Raw genomic sequence first — 17265 nt, forward strand, 5'->3', positions numbered from 1 at the left:
GCACTGGTGACTGTGTGTCTGTCAGTTCTTGTCTACATTGCGTCCTACAAGGTGGTCTACTCCGAGTAAATCCGCTGCTTCAACAGATATGGACTTAGCATTATCAGACTGTCATTACAGGGTCAGGGACCTTTAATTGTTATGTCAAATGACATTGAATTGTTATGTTAAATGTTCATGTTTGATAAGTGTTATATGTTAAGAAAAGTAAACAATTTTGTTAAAATTTAGTTGTTGCAAACTCCTTCCAAGTTCTGCCCACTATCTAGAATGAAAAAAATCCTGTTGTGTGTTTGACTGCTTGCTCCACCTTTTTCTGTAGCTCGCTGCTCATATCAGAAATGCTTAGTGAGGGTTAGAGCAGTGGTGAATGTCCAAAACTGTAAATCAGGATCATGCATTTAACCATCAGGGCCATACAGGCCCTTTTCGAGGAGAGATGTCATTTCCTCTGCAGTCTCCACAACATTCCACCCAAAGGGTTTATAATAGGGAGTGAGAAAAATCCCTTTACATAGCTTTCCCCACTCAAATGTATTTTCTGCAAAACGCTCATGGCAAAATCTGTTTGCCTTGCAGAGCTCCTATGATAAAGACGTGATTCTGAATATCTTGAGTGTTCTCACTGATCTTCTGTCTGTGGGTAAGTAGAAGAATTGGAATGTTTCATGTGAAAACAACAAGAGTCCCACTGTCAATTCAAGAGACAGTGAATTCAGTAATGTACATACACCAGCTTATCTTCTTAAACTCAAGGCAGCTAAAAAACCCCAGCAAATGTTACCAGGATTAGAGTATCTAGTGAATTAAAATCAGTACACAAACACATTTTTTAAAAATGTAGTTAAAAGTCAATGCATGCAGTTAAAACACAGCCTAGCCCCAGTTTGACTGATGGAACAGGATTGTGCTACATCCCTTCCTGGATGAGAAGGGATTGACTGTAATTTACAAAGTCATCTTCCCACCTTTGTAACCAGAAGTGATGTCACCGAAACTCATTGGTTTTTACCATAGAGTTTTGGGCAAATCCTAGAGCATCCCATGACACTGGTATGTCACTTCTGGTCATTGTGGCATCATGGGATGCTTTTTCTCCTGGGCTCTTGGGGGTTGCAACTTGGCAGCCCTATTGTAACTCAACATATATTCCAACATTGAAGGCATTCTTAAAATATTTAAAACATTTTAACAACAATTCAATAAATTGTTTTTCAGTACTTTTGTACCCTTTCTAAATGGTGATAAGTAATAACAAAGCCAATGAGGGTCAGCAGTGGGTTTGATGGAAAAAGTGAGAGGCCAGATGTTATTGCAGCTGCTTCAGCCATATATCTGGTGGAACAACTTTGTCTTACAGGCTTCGTAAAAGTGCATAAAATCTTACAAGGCCATAGTCTCATGGATGGAGTGTTCCACCACACTGGGGCCAGGGCCGAGAAAGCCCTAGCCCTGGTTGAGGTCAGCTGGACTTCCTTAGGGCCAGGGACCACCAGCAGATTACTATTTGACCAATGAAGCAATCTTTGGGGAACGTATCAGGAGAGACAGTCCTGAAAGTACGCATGTTCCACACTGTTTCTGCTTTACTGCAGCCTGTGTCCATGAATAGTCATATTTATTAACTTCATTTATATTCCACCTCTCTCCCCAGTGGAGCTCCATATTGGTCTCCCCTCCTCCATTTGCCTACACAACAATTCTCTGAGGTGGGTTAGGCTGAGAGCTGCGACAAGCCCAAGATTACCCAAGAAGTTTCCAGGGCAAAATGGGGATTTGAACCTGGGTCTTCTGGATCCTGGTCTAACATTCTAGCTGCTACATTTGCTGGGTCTCAGAGGGACTTTTCCTTTCTTTTTCATGAGTGGAAAAGATGGCTGTGTCTCACCCTGCAGTTGCCGGGTTCATTCAGCCAAGCAGGTATGAAATCTCATCTCAAACAATGAAGTAAAATAGGTATTCTCAGGCAAAGCATCCCCAAATAATAAAATTCCAGAGAGACAAGTGTTAAGCCAGAGGAATAAAAGGCCTACATGGAGATAACCAGAGAAATGATGATGGAAAGGAGTCAGGGGAATTCACTCATCCCTAGCATAGGTTGTATTTTTTTACTGAACAAAAAAATGATCATGCATAAAGCAGCCCCGATTTGTGAAGAGACCATTTATGGCAGGGCTTTAAAGGGTTTGCATTTGAGTTTTTTTTTAAAAAAAAGGCTTTTCAGCTATCTCTTCATTTGCCTCTGTGCCTAGGGACCGACCGGAGGATTCACTACATGATCAGCAAAGGAGGCAGCGAAGCGCTTCTGCAAGCCCTGGTGAACGCAGCCCAAACTCCCTCGCTGGACTACACTGTCCTCTTGTCTCTGCTTCGCTTGCTGGCCAAGGTGGGCCAGAAAGGTATTATGGAGGAGCCTTTTGGTTTTACAACACTGTTTCCACAGTTGTGCCTTTGTGCCCTGGGTCCAAGAGGGAACAGCCGGAGTTATTTCATCTGCCGAATAGACATGCAAGTGATTAGAATAATAGAATCATAGAGTTGGAAGAGACCCCAAGGAACACATAACCAAGGTACTCCTGCCAGATGACCATCCAGCCTCTCTTTAAAAACCTCCAAAGGAGACTCCACCACACTCCAAGGTAGTGCATTTCATTGTCGAACAGCCCTTACTGTCAGAAAGTTTTTCCTGAGGTTTTGGTGGAATCTGAGGTTTTCCTGAGGAATCCCGTTACTCCTGGTCCTAGTCTCTGGAGCAGCAGAAAACAAGCTTGCTCCCTCCCCAACATGACACCTCTTCAAATATCTAATCATGGCTATCATGTCACCTCTTGATTAGAACAACTATTATATGCTTCAACTGCAAATCTGGTCATTGAGACTTGGAGCTGTTTCGTGGTTGCATACCAATGTGGTGTTCGGACTGGAAGAATGATGGTAGGGTTGCCTGCTCACGAGCTTGGTGCCTTCACTGTGGTTTCCCCACAGAAGGCGTTTTCTCCTGGCACAAAGAGCTTTTCCTGGATTCAAGAGACTTACTGGAGGTTGAGGGTCCCCAAGATGGCGCCTACTGACACATATGCTGGTGTTTTTGGAAAGTGGGTGGGGATTTTGCCTAGCAAGTTTTCTGATTGGTCACTGAAATTTGATTGGCTGTATACATTTTTTTTTAAAAAAAAATTGCCTTGATGGCAGCTGCTCCCACAGCACAGGGCTCTTCCCTGTGTGACTAAAAGCTGCAACTACCATTTTGTAGCTGGCTTTAGCTCTTGTGACAGCCATTTTGTTCTGTGCTTATCACACTATGTCAGAGTTCTAGACATACCTTCAAACTCAAAACAGTTGGGGACCTTTTTTCTAGAGAAAAGGCTGAGCTTTGGAGAAATTCTGGTAAAATATGATATGATGTCTTAGCAAAAAAAGGATCTTGTTTGGTCAAACTGGAACACCTTAGTTATTAACAATGGGATTTTTTCTTCTTTGCTGTCCCTCAGATAAGACATTTGGGCTGAAAGCCCAAAAGCTGGAGGCTGTCGATGTGATGCTAAACTTGGCCAAGAAGAATCTAAATCATAACCAGAATCTCACCCACTGCCTTTGGGTGCTCCGAGTTTATGCTTCATGTGGTGAGTGTGTCTTCTCCCTGCTTCCCCTTCATTCTGCATGCTCAGAGGATTATCTGCACGCTGGGCATGCACACGCAGACACCCACATATTGCAAACAGAGTTTGGATCAGGCTGGTAGAAGGGAGGAGGAGGGATACAGACAATTGGCAAGGGCAGCTGAGCAAACAGAATAGATTTAATTGGAATTGCTGAGTTGACTATCAGCAATCTGTGGAACTTGTCAGTAAGTTGACATTGGACTGAGCACCCATGGCACCCATTCTGTGACTATTCCCGCCTAGGGTTGCCAGACCCCTGCCAAGGGAAGTGGATCACCCACTGAGTCCTTTCTCCCTGGTGCCTGTAAGGAATTCCATAGAAGCAGAAATAAAAGGCTTTTGGGAGTAAAAGTCCATTTATTAAGACATCTTAGAAAGCTCAAGTACACGCAGTGGCAGGAATGGCACTTCCCGCCAGAAGCACAGGTTATAACACCATTCACCCCATCCCCTGGGGGGGGGGGGTGGGGGGGGGGGGGGGTGGGGGGGGGGGGGGGTGGGGGGGGGGGGGGGTGGGGGGGGGGGGGGGTGGGGGGGGGGGGGGGTGGGGGGGGGGGGGGGTGGGGGGGGGGGGGGGTGGGGGGGGGGGGGGGTGGGGGGGGGGGGGGGTGGGGGGGGGGGGGGGTGGGGGGGGGGGGGGGTGGGGGGGGGGGGGGGTGGGGGGGGGGGGGGGTGGGGGGGGGGGGGGGTGGGGGGGGGGGGGGGTGGGGGGGGGGGGGGGTGGGGGGGGGGGGGGGTGGGGGGGGGGGGGGGTGGGGGGGGGGGGGGGTGGGGGGGGGGGGGGGTGGGGGGGGGGGGGGGTGGGGGGGGGGGGGGGTGGGGGGGGGGGGGGGTGGGGGGGGGGGGGGGTGGGGGGGGGGGGGGGTGGGGGGGGGGGGGGGTGGGGGGGGGGGGGGGTGGGGGGGGGGGGGGGTGGGGGGGGGGGGGGGTGGGGGGGGGGGGGGGTGGGGGGGGGGGGGGGTGGGGGGGGGGGGGGGTGGGGGGGGGGGGGGGTGGGGGGGGGGGGGGGTGGGGGGGGGGGGGGGTGGGGGGGGGGGGGGGTGGGGGGGGGGGGGGGTGGGGGGGGGGGGGGGTGGGGGGGGGGGGGGGTGGGGGGGGGGGGGGGTGGGGGGGGGGGGGGGTGGGGGGGGGGGGGGGTGGGGGGGGGGGGGGGTGGGGGGGGGGGGGGGTGGGGGGGGGGGGGGGTGGGGGGGGGGGGGGGTGGGGGGGGGGGGGGGTGGGGGGGGGGGGGGGTGGGGGGGGGGGGGGGTGGGGGGGGGGGGGGGTGGGGGGGGGGGGGGGTGGGGGGGGGGGGGGGTGGGGGGGGGGGGGGGTGGGGGGGGGGGGGGGTGGGGGGGGGGGGGGGTGGGGGGGGGGGGGGGTGGGGGGGGGGGGGGGTGGGGGGGGGGGGGGGTGGGGGGGGGGGGGGGTGGGGGGGGGGGGGGGTGGGGGGGGGGGGGGGTGGGGGGGGGGGGGGGTGGGGGGGGGGGGGGGTGGGGGGGGGGGGGGGTGGGGGGGGGGGGGGGTGGGGGGGGGGGGGGGTGGGGGGGGGGGGGGGTGGGGGGGGGGGGGGGTGGGGGGGGGGGGGGGTGGGGGGGGGGGGGGGTGGGGGGGGGGGGGGGTGGGGGGGGGGGGGGGTGGGGGGGGGGGGGGGTGGGGGGGGGGGGGGGTGGGGGGGGGGGGGGGTGGGGGGGGGGGGGGGTGGGGGGGGGGGGGGGTGGGGGGGGGGGGGGGTGGGGGGGGGGGGGGGTGGGGGGGGGGGGGGGTGGGGGGGGGGGGGGGTGGGGGGGGGGGGGGGTGGGGGGGGGGGGGGGTGGGGGGGGGGGGGGGTGGGGGGGGGGGGGGGTGGGGGGGGGGGGGGGTGGGGGGGGGGGGGGGTGGGGGGGGGGGGGGGTGGGGGGGGGGGGGGGTGGGGGGGGGGGGGGGTGGGGGGGGGGGGGGGTGGGGGGGGGGGGGGGTGGGGGGGGGGGGGGGTGGGGGGGGGGGGGGGTGGGGGGGGGGGGGGGTGGGGGGGGGGGGGGGTGGGGGGGGGGGGGGGTGGGGGGGGGGGGGGGTGGGGGGGGGGGGGGGTGGGGGGGGGGGGGGGTGGGGGGGGGGGGGGGTGGGGGGGGGGGGGGGTGGGGGGGGGGGGGGGTGGGGGGGGGGGGGGGTGGGGGGGGGGGGGGGTGGGGGGGGGGGGGGGTGGGGGGGGGGGGGGGTGGGGGGGGGGGGGGGTGGGGGGGGGGGGGGGTGGGGGGGGGGGGGGGTGGGGGGGGGGGGGGGTGGGGGGGGGGGGGGGTGGGGGGGGGGGGGGGTGGGGGGGGGGGGGGGTGGGGGGGGGGGGGGGTGGGGGGGGGGGGGGGTGGGGGGGGGGGGGGGTGGGGGGGGGGGGGGGTGGGGGGGGGGGGGGGTGGGGGGGGGGGGGGGTGGGGGGGGGGGGGGGTGGGGGGGGGGGGGGGTGGGGGGGGGGGGGGGTGGGGGGGGGGGGGGGTGGGGGGGGGGGGGGGTGGGGGGGGGGGGGGGTGGGGGGGGGGGGGGGTGGGGGGGGGGGGGGGTGGGGGGGGGGGGGGGTGGGGGGGGGGGGGGGTGGGGGGGGGGGGGGGTGGGGGGGGGGGGGGGTGGGGGGGGGGGGGGGTGGGGGGGGGGGGGGGTGGGGGGGGGGGGGGGTGGGGGGGGGGGGGGGTGGGGGGGGGGGGGGGTGGGGGGGGGGGGGGGTGGGGGGGGGGGGGGGTGGGGGGGGGGGGGGGTGGGGGGGGGGGGGGGTGGGGGGGGGGGGGGGTGGGGGGGGGGGGGGGTGGGGGGGGGGGGGGGTGGGGGGGGGGGGGGGTGGGGGGGGGGGGGGGTGGGGGGGGGGGGGGGTGGGGGGGGGGGGGGGTGGGGGGGGGGGGGGGTGGGGGGGGGGGGGGGTGGGGGGGGGGGGGGGTGGGGGGGGGGGGGGGTGGGGGGGGGGGGGGGTGGGGGGGGGGGGGGGTGGGGGGGGGGGGGGGTGGGGGGGGGGGGGGGTGGGGGGGGGGGGGGGTGGGGGGGGGGGGGGGTGGGGGGGGGGGGGGGTGGGGGGGGGGGGGGGTGGGGGGGGGGGGGGGTGGGGGGGGGGGGGGGTGGGGGGGGGGGGGGGTGGGGGGGGGGGGGGGTGGGGGGGGGGGGGGGTGGGGGGGGGGGGGGGTGGGGGGGGGGGGGGGTGGGGGGGGGGGGGGGTGGGGGGGGGGGGGGGTGGGGGGGGGGGGGGGTGGGGGGGGGGGGGGGTGGGGGGGGGGGGGGGTGGGGGGGGGGGGGGGTGGGGGGGGGGGGGGGTGGGGGGGGGGGGGGGTGGGGGGGGGGGGGGGTGGGGGGGGGGGGGGGTGGGGGGGGGGGGGGGTGGGGGGGGGGGGGGGTGGGGGGGGGGGGGGGTGGGGGGGGGGGGGGGTGGGGGGGGGGGGGGGTGGGGGGGGGGGGGGGTGGGGGGGGGGGGGGGTGGGGGGGGGGGGGGGTGGGGGGGGGGGGGGGTGGGGGGGGGGGGGGGTGGGGGGGGGGGGGGGTGGGGGGGGGGGGGGGTGGGGGGGGGGGGGGGTGGGGGGGGGGGGGGGTGGGGGGGGGGGGGGGTGGGGGGGGGGGGGGGTGGGGGGGGGGGGGGGTGGGGGGGGGGGGGGGTGGGGGGGGGGGGGGGTGGGGGGGGGGGGGGGTGGGGGGGGGGGGGGGTGGGGGGGGGGGGGGGTGGGGGGGGGGGGGGGTGGGGGGGGGGGGGGGTGGGGGGGGGGGGGGGTGGGGGGGGGGGGGGGTGGGGGGGGGGGGGGGTGGGGGGGGGGGGGGGTGGGGGGGGGGGGGGGTGGGGGGGGGGGGGGGTGGGGGGGGGGGGGGGTGGGGGGGGGGGGGGGTGGGGGGGGGGGGGGGTGGGGGGGGGGGGGGGTGGGGGGGGGGGGGGGTGGGGGGGGGGGGGGGTGGGGGGGGGGGGGGGTGGGGGGGGGGGGGGGTGGGGGGGGGGGGGGGTGGGGGGGGGGGGGGGTGGGGGGGGGGGGGGGTGGGGGGGGGGGGGGGTGGGGGGGGGGGGGGGTGGGGGGGGGGGGGGGTGGGGGGGGGGGGGGGTGGGGGGGGGGGGGGGTGGGGGGGGGGGGGGGTGGGGGGGGGGGGGGGTGGGGGGGGGGGGGGGTGGGGGGGGGGGGGGGTGGGGGGGGGGGGGGGTGGGGGGGGGGGGGGGTGGGGGGGGGGGGGGGTGGGGGGGGGGGGGGGTGGGGGGGGGGGGGGGTGGGGGGGGGGGGGGGTGGGGGGGGGGGGGGGTGGGGGGGGGGGGGGGTGGGGGGGGGGGGGGGTGGGGGGGGGGGGGGGTGGGGGGGGGGGGGGGTGGGGGGGGGGGGGGGTGGGGGGGGGGGGGGGTGGGGGGGGGGGGGGGTGGGGGGGGGGGGGGGTGGGGGGGGGGGGGGGTGGGGGGGGGGGGGGGTGGGGGGGGGGGGGGGTGGGGGGGGGGGGGGGTGGGGGGGGGGGGGGGTGGGGGGGGGGGGGGGTGGGGGGGGGGGGGGGTGGGGGGGGGGGGGGGTGGGGGGGGGGGGGGGTGGGGGGGGGGGGGGGTGGGGGGGGGGGGGGGTGGGGGGGGGGGGGGGTGGGGGGGGGGGGGGGTGGGGGGGGGGGGGGGTGGGGGGGGGGGGGGGTGGGGGGGGGGGGGGGTGGGGGGGGGGGGGGGTGGGGGGGGGGGGGGGTGGGGGGGGGGGGGGGTGGGGGGGGGGGGGGGTGGGGGGGGGGGGGGGTGGGGGGGGGGGGGGGTGGGGGGGGGGGGGGGTGGGGGGGGGGGGGGGTGGGGGGGGGGGGGGGTGGGGGGGGGGGGGGGTGGGGGGGGGGGGGGGTGGGGGGGGGGGGGGGTGGGGGGGGGGGGGGGTGGGGGGGGGGGGGGGTGGGGGGGGGGGGGGGTGGGGGGGGGGGGGGGTGGGGGGGGGGGGGGGTGGGGGGGGGGGGGGGTGGGGGGGGGGGGGGGTGGGGGGGGGGGGGGGTGGGGGGGGGGGGGGGTGGGGGGGGGGGGGGGTGGGGGGGGGGGGGGGTGGGGGGGGGGGGGGGTGGGGGGGGGGGGGGGTGGGGGGGGGGGGGGGTGGGGGGGGGGGGGGGTGGGGGGGGGGGGGGGTGGGGGGGGGGGGGGGTGGGGGGGGGGGGGGGTGGGGGGGGGGGGGGGTGGGGGGGGGGGGGGGTGGGGGGGGGGGGGGGTGGGGGGGGGGGGGGGTGGGGGGGGGGGGGGGTGGGGGGGGGGGGGGGTGGGGGGGGGGGGGGGTGGGGGGGGGGGGGGGTGGGGGGGGGGGGGGGTGGGGGGGGGGGGGGGTGGGGGGGGGGGGGGGTGGGGGGGGGGGGGGGTGGGGGGGGGGGGGGGTGGGGGGGGGGGGGGGTGGGGGGGGGGGGGGGTGGGGGGGGGGGGGGGTGGGGGGGGGGGGGGGTGGGGGGGGGGGGGGGTGGGGGGGGGGGGGGGTGGGGGGGGGGGGGGGTGGGGGGGGGGGGGGGTGGGGGGGGGGGGGGGTGGGGGGGGGGGGGGGTGGGGGGGGGGGGGGGTGGGGGGGGGGGGGGGTGGGGGGGGGGGGGGGTGGGGGGGGGGGGGGGTGGGGGGGGGGGGGGGTGGGGGGGGGGGGGGGTGGGGGGGGGGGGGGGTGGGGGGGGGGGGGGGTGGGGGGGGGGGGGGGTGGGGGGGGGGGGGGGTGGGGGGGGGGGGGGGTGGGGGGGGGGGGGGGTGGGGGGGGGGGGGGGTGGGGGGGGGGGGGGGTGGGGGGGGGGGGGGGTGGGGGGGGGGGGGGGTGGGGGGGGGGGGGGGTGGGGGGGGGGGGGGGTGGGGGGGGGGGGGGGTGGGGGGGGGGGGGGGTGGGGGGGGGGGGGGGTGGGGGGGGGGGGGGGTGGGGGGGGGGGGGGGTGGGGGGGGGGGGGGGTGGGGGGGGGGGGGGGTGGGGGGGGGGGGGGGTGGGGGGGGGGGGGGGTGGGGGGGGGGGGGGGTGGGGGGGGGGGGGGGTGGGGGGGGGGGGGGGTGGGGGGGGGGGGGGGTGGGGGGGGGGGGGGGTGGGGGGGGGGGGGGGTGGGGGGGGGGGGGGGTGGGGGGGGGGGGGGGTGGGGGGGGGGGGGGGTGGGGGGGGGGGGGGGTGGGGGGGGGGGGGGGTGGGGGGGGGGGGGGGTGGGGGGGGGGGGGGGTGGGGGGGGGGGGGGGTGGGGGGGGGGGGGGGTGGGGGGGGGGGGGGGTGGGGGGGGGGGGGGGTGGGGGGGGGGGGGGGTGGGGGGGGGGGGGGGTGGGGGGGGGGGGGGGTGGGGGGGGGGGGGGGTGGGGGGGGGGGGGGGTGGGGGGGGGGGGGGGTGGGGGGGGGGGGGGGTGGGGGGGGGGGGGGGTGGGGGGGGGGGGGGGTGGGGGGGGGGGGGGGTGGGGGGGGGGGGGGGTGGGGGGGGGGGGGGGTGGGGGGGGGGGGGGGTGGGGGGGGGGGGGGGTGGGGGGGGGGGGGGGTGGGGGGGGGGGGGGGTGGGGGGGGGGGGGGGTGGGGGGGGGGGGGGGTGGGGGGGGGGGGGGGTGGGGGGGGGGGGGGGTGGGGGGGGGGGGGGGTGGGGGGGGGGGGGGGTGGGGGGGGGGGGGGGTGGGGGGGGGGGGGGGTGGGGGGGGGGGGGGGTGGGGGGGGGGGGGGGTGGGGGGGGGGGGGGGTGGGGGGGGGGGGGGGTGGGGGGGGGGGGGGGTGGGGGGGGGGGGGGGTGGGGGGGGGGGGGGGTGGGGGGGGGGGGGGGTGGGGGGGGGGGGGGGTGGGGGGGGGGGGGGGTGGGGGGGGGGGGGGGTGGGGGGGGGGGGGGGTGGGGGGGGGGGGGGGTGGGGGGGGGGGGGGGTGGGGGGGGGGGGGGGTGGGGGGGGGGGGGGGTGGGGGGGGGGGGGGGTGGGGGGGGGGGGGGGTGGGGGGGGGGGGGGGTGGGGGGGGGGGGGGGTGGGGGGGGGGGGGGGTGGGGGGGGGGGGGGGTGGGGGGGGGGGGGGGTGGGGGGGGGGGGGGGTGGGGGGGGGGGGGGGTGGGGGGGGGGGGGGGTGGGGGGGGGGGGGGGTGGGGGGGGGGGGGGGTGGGGGGGGGGGGGGGTGGGGGGGGGGGGGGGTGGGGGGGGGGGGGGGTGGGGGGGGGGGGGGGTGGGGGGGGGGGGGGGTGGGGGGGGGGGGGGGTGGGGGGGGGGGGGGGTGGGGGGGGGGGGGGGTGGGGGGGGGGGGGGGTGGGGGGGGGGGGGGGTGGGGGGGGGGGGGGGTGGGGGGGGGGGGGGGTGGGGGGGGGGGGGGGTGGGGGGGGGGGGGGGTGGGGGGGGGGGGGGGTGGGGGGGGGGGGGGGTGGGGGGGGGGGGGGGTGGGGGGGGGGGGGGGTGGGGGGGGGGGGGGGTGGGGGGGGGGGGGGGTGGGGGGGGGGGGGGGTGGGGGGGGGGGGGGGTGGGGGGGGGGGGGGGTGGGGGGGGGGGGGGGTGGGGGGGGGGGGGGGTGGGGGGGGGGGGGGGTGGGGGGGGGGGGGGGTGGGGGGGGGGGGGGGTGGGGGGGGGGGGGGGTGGGGGGGGGGGGGGGTGGGGGGGGGGGGGGGTGGGGGGGGGGGGGGGTGGGGGGGGGGGGGGGTGGGGGGGGGGGGGGGTGGGGGGGGGGGGGGGTGGGGGGGGGGGGGGGTGGGGGGGGGGGGGGGTGGGGGGGGGGGGGGGTGGGGGGGGGGGGGGGTGGGGGGGGGGGGGGGTGGGGGGGGGGGGGGGTGGGGGGGGGGGGGGGTGGGGGGGGGGGGGGGTGGGGGGGGGGGGGGGTGGGGGGGGGGGGGGGTGGGGGGGGGGGGGGGTGGGGGGGGGGGGGGGTGGGGGGGGGGGGGGGTGGGGGGGGGGGGGGGTGGGGGGGGGGGGGGGTGGGGGGGGGGGGGGGTGGGGGGGGGGGGGGGTGGGGGGGGGGGGGGGTGGGGGGGGGGGGGGGTGGGGGGGGGGGGGGGTGGGGGGGGGGGGGGGTGGGGGGGGGGGGGGGTGGGGGGGGGGGGGGGTGGGGGGGGGGGGGGGTGGGGGGGGGGGGGGGTGGGGGGGGGGGGGGGTGGGGGGGGGGGGGGGTGGGGGGGGGGGGGGGTGGGGGGGGGGGGGGGTGGGGGGGGGGGGGGGTGGGGGGGGGGGGGGGTGGGGGGGGGGGGGGGTGGGGGGGGGGGGGGGTGGGGGGGGGGGGGGGTGGGGGGGGGGGGGGGTGGGGGGGGGGGGGGGTGGGGGGGGGGGGGGGTGGGGGGGGGGGGGGGTGGGGGGGGGGGGGGGTGGGGGGGGGGGGGGGTGGGGGGGGGGGGGGGTGGGGGGGGGGGGGGGTGGGGGGGGGGGGGGGTGGGGGGGGGGGGGGGTGGGGGGGGGGGGGGGTGGGGGGGGGGGGGGGTGGGGGGGGGGGGGGGTGGGGGGGGGGGGGGGTGGGGGGGGGGGGGGGTGGGGGGGGGGGGGGGTGGGGGGGGGGGGGGGTGGGGGGGGGGGGGGGTGGGGGGGGGGGGGGGTGGGGGGGGGGGGGGGTGGGGGGGGGGGGGGGTGGGGGGGGGGGGGGGTGGGGGGGGGGGGGGGTGGGGGGGGGGGGGGGTGGGGGGGGGGGGGGGTGGGGGGGGGGGGGGGTGGGGGGGGGGGGGGGTGGGGGGGGGGGGGGGTGGGGGGGGGGGGGGGTGGGGGGGGGGGGGGGTGGGGGGGGGGGGGGGTGGGGGGGGGGGGGGGTGGGGGGGGGGGGGGGTGGGGGGGGGGGGGGGTGGGGGGGGGGGGGGGTGGGGGGGGGGGGGGGTGGGGGGGGGGGGGGGTGGGGGGGGGGGGGGGTGGGGGGGGGGGGGGGTGGGGGGGGGGGGGGGTGGGGGGGGGGGGGGGTGGGGGGGGGGGGGGGTGGGGGGGGGGGGGGGTGGGGGGGGGGGGGGGTGGGGGGGGGGGGGGGTGGGGGGGGGGGGGGGTGGGGGGGGGGGGGGGTGGGGGGGGGGGGGGGTGGGGGGGGGGGGGGGTGGGGGGGGGGGGGGGTGGGGGGGGGGGGGGGTGGGGGGGGGGGGGGGTGGGGGGGGGGGGGGGTGGGGGGGGGGGGGGGTGGGGGGGGGGGGGGGTGGGGGGGGGGGGGGGTGGGGGGGGGGGGGGGTGGGGGGGGGGGGGGGTGGGGGGGGGGGGGGGTGGGGGGGGGGGGGGGTGGGGGGGGGGGGGGGTGGGGGGGGGGGGGGGTGGGGGGGGGGGGGGGTGGGGGGGGGGGGGGGTGGGGGGGGGGGGGGGTGGGGGGGGGGGGGGGTGGGGGGGGGGGGGGGTGGGGGGGGGGGGGGGTGGGGGGGGGGGGGGGTGGGGGGGGGGGGGGGTGGGGGGGGGGGGGGGTGGGGGGGGGGGGGGGTGGGGGGGGGGGGGGGTGGGGGGGGGGGGGGGTGGGGGGGGGGGGGGGTGGGGGGGGGGGGGGGTGGGGGGGGGGGGGGGTGGGGGGGGGGGGGGGTGGGGGGGGGGGGGGGTGGGGGGGGGGGGGGGTGGGGGGGGGGGGGGGTGGGGGGGGGGGGGGGTGGGGGGGGGGGGGGGTGGGGGGGGGGGGGGGTGGGGGGGGGGGGGGGTGGGGGGGGGGGGGGGTGGGGGGGGGGGGGGGTGGGGGGGGGGGGGGGTGGGGGGGGGGGGGGGTGGGGGGGGGGGGGGGTGGGGGGGGGGGGGGGTGGGGGGGGGGGGGGGTGGGGGGGGGGGGGGGTGGGGGGGGGGGGGGGTGGGGGGGGGGGGGGGTGGGGGGGGGGGGGGGTGGGGGGGGGGGGGGGTGGGGGGGGGGGGGGGTGGGGGGGGGGGGGGGTGGGGGGGGGGGGGGGTGGGGGGGGGGGGGGGTGGGGGGGGGGGGGGGTGGGGGGGGGGGGGGGTGGGGGGGGGGGGGGGTGGGGGGGGGGGGGGGTGGGGGGGGGGGGGGGTGGGGGGGGGGGGGGGTGGGGGGGGGGGGGGGTGGGGGGGGGGGGGGGTGGGGGGGGGGGGGGGTGGGGGGGGGGGGGGGTGGGGGGGGGGGGGGGTGGGGGGGGGGGGGGGTGGGGGGGGGGGGGGGTGGGGGGGGGGGGGGGTGGGGGGGGGGGGGGGTGGGGGGGGGGGGGGGTGGGGGGGGGGGGGGGTGGGGGGGGGGGGGGGTGGGGGGGGGGGGGGGTGGGGGGGGGGGGGGGTGGGGGGGGGGGGGGGTGGGGGGGGGGGGGGGTGGGGGGGGGGGGGGGTGGGGGGGGGGGGGGGTGGGGGGGGGGGGGGGTGGGGGGGGGGGGGGGTGGGGGGGGGGGGGGGTGGGGGGGGGGGGGGGTGGGGGGGGGGGGGGGTGGGGGGGGGGGGGGGTGGGGGGGGGGGGGGGTGGGGGGGGGGGGGGGTGGGGGGGGGGGGGGGTGGGGGGGGGGGGGGGTGGGGGGGGGGGGGGGTGGGGGGGGGGGGGGGTGGGGGGGGGGGGGGGTGGGGGGGGGGGGGGGTGGGGGGGGGGGGGGGTGGGGGGGGGGGGGGGTGGGGGGGGGGGGGGGTGGGGGGGGGGGGGGGTGGGGGGGGGGGGGGGTGGGGGGGGGGGGGGGTGGGGGGGGGGGGGGGTGGGGGGGGGGGGGGGTGGGGGGGGGGGGGGGTGGGGGGGGGGGGGGGTGGGGGGGGGGGGGGGTGGGGGGGGGGGGGGGTGGGGGGGGGGGGGGGTGGGGGGGGGGGGGGGTGGGGGGGGGGGGGGGTGGGGGGGGGGGGGGGTGGGGGGGGGGGGGGGTGGGGGGGGGGGGGGGTGGGGGGGGGGGGGGGTGGGGGGGGGGGGGGGTGGGGGGGGGGGGGGGTGGGGGGGGGGGGGGGTGGGGGGGGGGGGGGGTGGGGGGGGGGGGGGGTGGGGGGGGGGGGGGGTGGGGGGGGGGGGGGGTGGGGGGGGGGGGGGGTGGGGGGGGGGGGGGGTGGGGGGGGGGGGGGGTGGGGGGGGGGGGGGGTGGGGGGGGGGGGGGGTGGGGGGGGGGGGGGGTGGGGGGGGGGGGGGGTGGGGGGGGGGGGGGGTGGGGGGGGGGGGGGGTGGGGGGGGGGGGGGGTGGGGGGGGGGGGGGGTGGGGGGGGGGGGGGGTGGGGGGGGGGGGGGGTGGGGGGGGGGGGGGGTGGGGGGGGGGGGGGGTGGGGGGGGGGGGGGGTGGGGGGGGGGGGGGGTGGGGGGGGGGGGGGGTGGGGGGGGGGGGGGGTGGGGGGGGGGGGGGGTGGGGGGGGGGGGGGGTGGGGGGGGGGGGGGGTGGGGGGGGGGGGGGGTGGGGGGGGGGGGGGGTGGGGGGGGGGGGGGGTGGGGGGGGGGGGGGGTGGGGGGGGGGGGGGGTGGGGGGGGGGGGGGGTGGGGGGGGGGGGGGGTGGGGGGGGGGGGGGGTGGGGGGGGGGGGGGGTGGGGGGGGGGGGGGGTGGGGGGGGGGGGGGGTGGGGGGGGGGGGGGGTGGGGGGGGGGGGGGGTGGGGGGGGGGGGGGGTGGGGGGGGGGGGGGGTGGGGGGGGGGGGGGGTGGGGGGGGGGGGGGGTGGGGGGGGGGGGGGGTGGGGGGGGGGGGGGGTGGGGGGGGGGGGGGGTGGGGGGGGGGGGGGGTGGGGGGGGGGGGGGGTGGGGGGGGGGGGGGGTGGGGGGGGGGGGGGGTGGGGGGGGGGGGGGGTGGGGGGGGGGGGGGGTGGGGGGGGGGGGGGGTGGGGGGGGGGGGGGGTGGGGGGGGGGGGGGGTGGGGGGGGGGGGGGGTGGGGGGGGGGGGGGGTGGGGGGGGGGGGGGGTGGGGGGGGGGGGGGGTGGGGGGGGGGGGGGGTGGGGGGGGGGGGGGGTGGGGGGGGGGGGGGGTGGGGGGGGGGGGGGGTGGGGGGGGGGGGGGGTGGGGGGGGGGGGGGGTGGGGGGGGGGGGGGGTGGGGGGGGGGGGGGGTGGGGGGGGGGGGGGGTGGGGGGGGGGGGGGGTGGGGGGGGGGGGGGGTGGGGGGGGGGGGGGGTGGGGGGGGGGGGGGGTGGGGGGGGGGGGGGGTGGGGGGGGGGGGGGGTGGGGGGGGGGGGGGGTGGGGGGGGGGGGGGGTGGGGGGGGGGGGGGGTGGGGGGGGGGGGGGGTGGGGGGGGGGGGGGGTGGGGGGGGGGGGGGGTGGGGGGGGGGGGGGGTGGGGGGGGGGGGGGGTGGGGGGGGGGGGGGGTGGGGGGGGGGGGGGGTGGGGGGGGGGGGGGGTGGGGGGGGGGGGGGGTGGGGGGGGGGGGGGGTGGGGGGGGGGGGGGGTGGGGGGGGGGGGGGGTGGGGGGGGGGGGGGGTGGGGGGGGGGGGGGGTGGGGGGGGGGGGGGGTGGGGGGGGGGGGGGGTGGGGGGGGGGGGGGGTGGGGGGGGGGGGGGGTGGGGGGGGGGGGGGGTGGGGGGGGGGGGGGGTGGGGGGGGGGGGGGGTGGGGGGGGGGGGGGGTGGGGGGGGGGGGGGGTGGGGGGGGGGGGGGGTGGGGGGGGGGGGGGGTGGGGGGGGGGGGGGGTGGGGGGGGGGGGGGGTGGGGGGGGGGGGGGGTGGGGGGGGGGGGGGGTGGGGGGGGGGGGGGGTGGGGGGGGGGGGGGGTGGGGGGGGGGGGGGGTGGGGGGGGGGGGGGGTGGGGGGGGGGGGGGGTGGGGGGGGGGGGGGGTGGGGGGGGGGGGGGGTGGGGGGGGGGGGGGGTGGGGGGGGGGGGGGGTGGGGGGGGGGGGGGGTGGGGGGGGGGGGGGGTGGGGGGGGGGGGGGGTGGGGGGGGGGGGGGGTGGGGGGGGGGGGGGGTGGGGGGGGGGGGGGGTGGGGGGGGGGGGGGGTGGGGGGGGGGGGGGGTGGGGGGGGGGGGGGGTGGGGGGGGGGGGGGGTGGGGGGGGGGGGGGGTGGGGGGGGGGGGGGGTGGGGGGGGGGGGGGGTGGGGGGGGGGGGGGGTGGGGGGGGGGGGGGGTGGGGGGGGGGGGGGGTGGGGGGGGGGGGGGGTGGGGGGGGGGGGGGGTGGGGGGGGGGGGGGGTGGGGGGGGGGGGGGGTGGGGGGGGGGGGGGGTGGGGGGGGGGGGGGGTGGGGGGGGGGGGGGGTGGGGGGGGGGGGGGGTGGGGGGGGGGGGGGGTGGGGGGGGGGGGGGGTGGGGGGGGGGGGGGGTGGGGGGGGGGGGGGGTGGGGGGGGGGGGGGGTGGGGGGGGGGGGGGGTGGGGGGGGGGGGGGGTGGGGGGGGGGGGGGGTGGGGGGGGGGGGGGGTGGGGGGGGGGGGGGGTGGGGGGGGGGGGGGGTGGGGGGGGGGGGGGGTGGGGGGGGGGGGGGGTGGGGGGGGGGGGGGGTGGGGGGGGGGGGGGGTGGGGGGGGGGGGGGGTGGGGGGGGGGGGGGGTGGGGGGGGGGGGGGGTGGGGGGGGGGGGGGGTGGGGGGGGGGGGGGGTGGGGGGGGGGGGGGGTGGGGGGGGGGGGGGGTGGGGGGGGGGGGGGGTGGGGGGGGGGGGGGGTGGGGGGGGGGGGGGGTGGGGGGGGGGGGGGGTGGGGGGGGGGGGGGGTGGGGGGGGGGGGGGGTGGGGGGGGGGGGGGGTGGGGGGGGGGGGGGGTGGGGGGGGGGGGGGGTGGGGGGGGGGGGGGGTGGGGGGGGGGGGGGGTGGGGGGGGGGGGGGGTGGGGGGGGGGGGGGGTGGGGGGGGGGGGGGGTGGGGGGGGGGGGGGGTGGGGGGGGGGGGGGGTGGGGGGGGGGGGGGGTGGGGGGGGGGGGGGGTGGGGGGGGGGGGGGGTGGGGGGGGGGGGGGGTGGGGGGGGGGGGGGGTGGGGGGGGGGGGGGGTGGGGGGGGGGGGGGGTG

General features: G+C 81.8%; 1 protein-coding gene across 1 annotated transcript in view; it reads left to right on the forward strand.

Moving 5' to 3' along the window:
• Positions 1-586: 586 nt before the first annotated feature.
• The window catches only part of AGBL1 (AGBL carboxypeptidase 1), a 554681-nt gene continuing 538002 nt past the window's right edge, over positions 587-17265 (forward strand). Inside the window, exons 1-3 of the mRNA XM_048481859.1 lie at positions 587-643; positions 2253-2399; positions 3492-3623. Coding sequence (XP_048337816.1) covers positions 2276-2399; positions 3492-3623 — 256 coding nt within the window. The 5' untranslated portion in view covers positions 587-643; positions 2253-2275. The remainder of the gene's footprint in view (positions 644-2252; positions 2400-3491; positions 3624-17265) is intronic.

Source organism: Sphaerodactylus townsendi, linkage group LG17 (genome assembly GCF_021028975.2).
Source record: "Sphaerodactylus townsendi isolate TG3544 linkage group LG17, MPM_Stown_v2.3, whole genome shotgun sequence".
In the NCBI taxonomy this organism is placed as follows: domain Eukaryota; kingdom Metazoa; phylum Chordata; class Lepidosauria; order Squamata; family Sphaerodactylidae; genus Sphaerodactylus; species Sphaerodactylus townsendi.